General features: G+C 49.9%; 1 protein-coding gene across 1 annotated transcript; it reads left to right on the plus strand.

The window, feature by feature from the left end:
* Positions 1-373: 373 nt before the first annotated feature.
* On the plus strand, positions 374-2184 carry LOC306646351 (Krueppel-like factor 11; the record flags this gene model as incomplete). Its single annotated transcript, XM_079115012.1, is given in 3 exon segments — positions 374-395; positions 398-1184; positions 1186-2184. Coding segments are annotated over 3 exon segments (1548 nt in total). The 3' UTR covers positions 1925-2184.
* Between the last annotated feature and the right edge of the window lie 475 nt (positions 2185-2659).

Raw genomic sequence — 2659 nt, forward strand, 5'->3', positions numbered from 1 at the left:
AAGAGTTAGAGATATTGGAAAAAACCAAACAGAAATCCTTGAAATGAAGGAAACAATAAACCAAATTAAAAACTCCACAGAAAGCATAGCCAATAGGGTAGAACACCTGGAAGACAGATCTCAGATATCGAAGACAAAATATTTAATCTTGAAAACAAAGTTGACCGAACAGAGGACTATGGGATATCATGAAAAGGCCAAATTTAAGAATTATCGGGCCCGAGGGACGCGCCGGGGCAGAGCCCAGCGAGCGGGCTGAGGCACGCACCGGCCCCAGGAGCTCGGGTCATCGCTGCCCGCTGTGCACGTGCAGCCGCTGCCAGCGCCCGAGGTTACGCCCCAGCCGCTTTGTTGCCTCTGAACCGCCGACACCATGCACACGCCCGGCTCCGCGGGCCGGGCGACGCACGTGCGGTTGACAACATGGACATATGTGAGTCAATCCTGGAGAGGAAACGGCATGACAGTGAAAGGTCTACCTGCAGCATTTTGGAGCAAACAGACATCGAAGCAGTTGAGGCGCTTGTTTGCATGAGTTCCTGGGGTCAGAGATCCCAGAAAGGTGATCTGTTAAGGATAAGACCCCTTACTCCTGTCTCTGACTCTGGGGATGTCACCACCACCATGCTTATGGACACAGTCGCGCCTGATCTACCAAAGGACTTTCATTCTTTATCAACTCTGTGCATAACTCCTCCTCAGAGCCCTGATCTCATGGAGCCATCGATGGGGACACCCCTTCCTCCCCAAGAAACCGATTCCAAAGCACATAGGGTCATGGCCCTCCCCCTTTCCTCAACTGTGGCAGCCAGAGGGCTGAACAAGAGGACTGAGAGGGACTTGCTGAGTTTGAAGCTGGAACCCCAAGAACCAGCCCCTGTCCCTGGCTGCAGGGCCTTGGTAACAAGTGTGATCCGCCACACAGGGGAGAATCCTGTTTCTACCTGCTTTCCTCCTGCCCAAATGCAAGGTCAGCGACTATCCAATAACAGAGAGGGGAAAGCACAGTTTCTGGGACATTTTGAAGCTTTGCAGGATACACGCCTTGCAGACAGTTTATTCATCGCGAATGCGGTTTCCTGTCAGCCTTGCTTGCACGGGTCTGGCGGCCTGCTCCCCACTGACAAAGGCCAGCAGGCGGGGTGGCCTGCTGCAGTTCAGTCCTGCTCACCAAAGAATTTTGGTGGTGCCAAGGAAAACCACCCCTCTGATTTCTGTCCCTGTCTCCAGTCCCCCTGTCTTGTGCCAAATGATCCCTACGACCGGACAGAGCAGCATGTTCTCAGCGTTTTTGAGACCCCCTCCCTTATTGCCTGTGGGGACTGTCAAATCCATCCTACCCCAGGCTGCACCCATGCCCCAGCCTGTGTTCATGGGCCCACCCTTGTCTCAGGGAACTGTGATGCTGGTGCTGCCACAGGGCACTCTCCCCCAGCCTGCCACTTGCCCATCCAGTGTCATGGCTGTTGGGAACACCAAGTTGTTGCCCCTGGCCCCTGCCCCATTGTTCATTGCCTCCAGCCAAAACTGTGCCCCTCAGGTAGACTTCTCCAGAAGGAGAAACTACGTTTGCAGCTTCCCGGGCTGCCGAAAGACCTACTTCAAAAGTTCCCACCTCAAGGCCCATCTTCGCACTCACACAGGGGAGAAGCCTTTCAACTGCAGCTGGGACGGCTGTGATAAAAAATTTGCGCGTTCAGATGAACTGGCTCGCCACCGAAGAACTCACACTGGGGAGAAGAAGTTTGTGTGCCCTGTGTGTGACCGGCGTTTCATGCGCAGTGACCACCTGACAAAGCATGCCCGCCACCATATGACCACCAAGAAGATCCCAGGCTGGCAGACGGAGGTCGGCAAGCTGAACAGGATCGCCTCAGCGGAGTCTCCTGCCAGCCCCCACGCGCCCCTGCCTGCTTCTTCCTGAGAGTCAGTGGGCGTCACTGATTCCAAAAAGCCGCTCGGGAATGGCTGATGCCTTCCTCCAAAAACGGCCTCAGAAGGTCGGGAGCTGGTTCTGATGGAAGTGTGTTAACTCTTCTTTTCTGGTTGGGACCCTGTTCGGTATCTTTTGTAGTTTGAGAAGTTTCTTTCTTTCTTTCTTTCTTTTTAAAGGAAATAGAGGAAAGTTTGATGATCTAAGTCACCAGCATTCAAACATTTTGGCAATAAAGTTTACAAAATCTGGATTTTTACAACCTTCCTATTCATATTTTGTAGAAATGAGACAGGGTACTAATTTTATACTGTTTTTTATAAAAATATTTATATTGTTGGTGCTCCAATCATCAGTTTCTAGATAGATGATTTTTACCACCTTACTTTCAGTGTTTTAATAGCAAAGTTTTATGACTCTGCTTTTGCTTTTAGTAAGCTTGGTACATTGTTCAGAAAAAAAAAAATCACAAGTTTGTTATGAGGTCTTTTCAATTTAAGATTAAAAAAAAATAAGTATTGGTTGAATAAGGGCCTCTTATTAAAGAGAAGGGAAGAAAAATTTTACAGTCAGCTTCATAATGTTTTTAAGAGAAATTCCAGGCAACCAATCCTGTAGTCCACATAACTAAATTTTTGTTGGCTGGAACTAGTCGTGTTTGTTGTGTGACGTAAAGGATGCACCCAGGGGTGCTCAGGTCACTGCCAGCTCCTGGTGCCGGGGCTG

This window comes from Sciurus vulgaris (genome assembly GCF_902686455.1).
Source record: "Sciurus vulgaris genome assembly, chromosome: 16".
Classification (NCBI taxonomy): domain Eukaryota; kingdom Metazoa; phylum Chordata; class Mammalia; order Rodentia; family Sciuridae; genus Sciurus; species Sciurus vulgaris.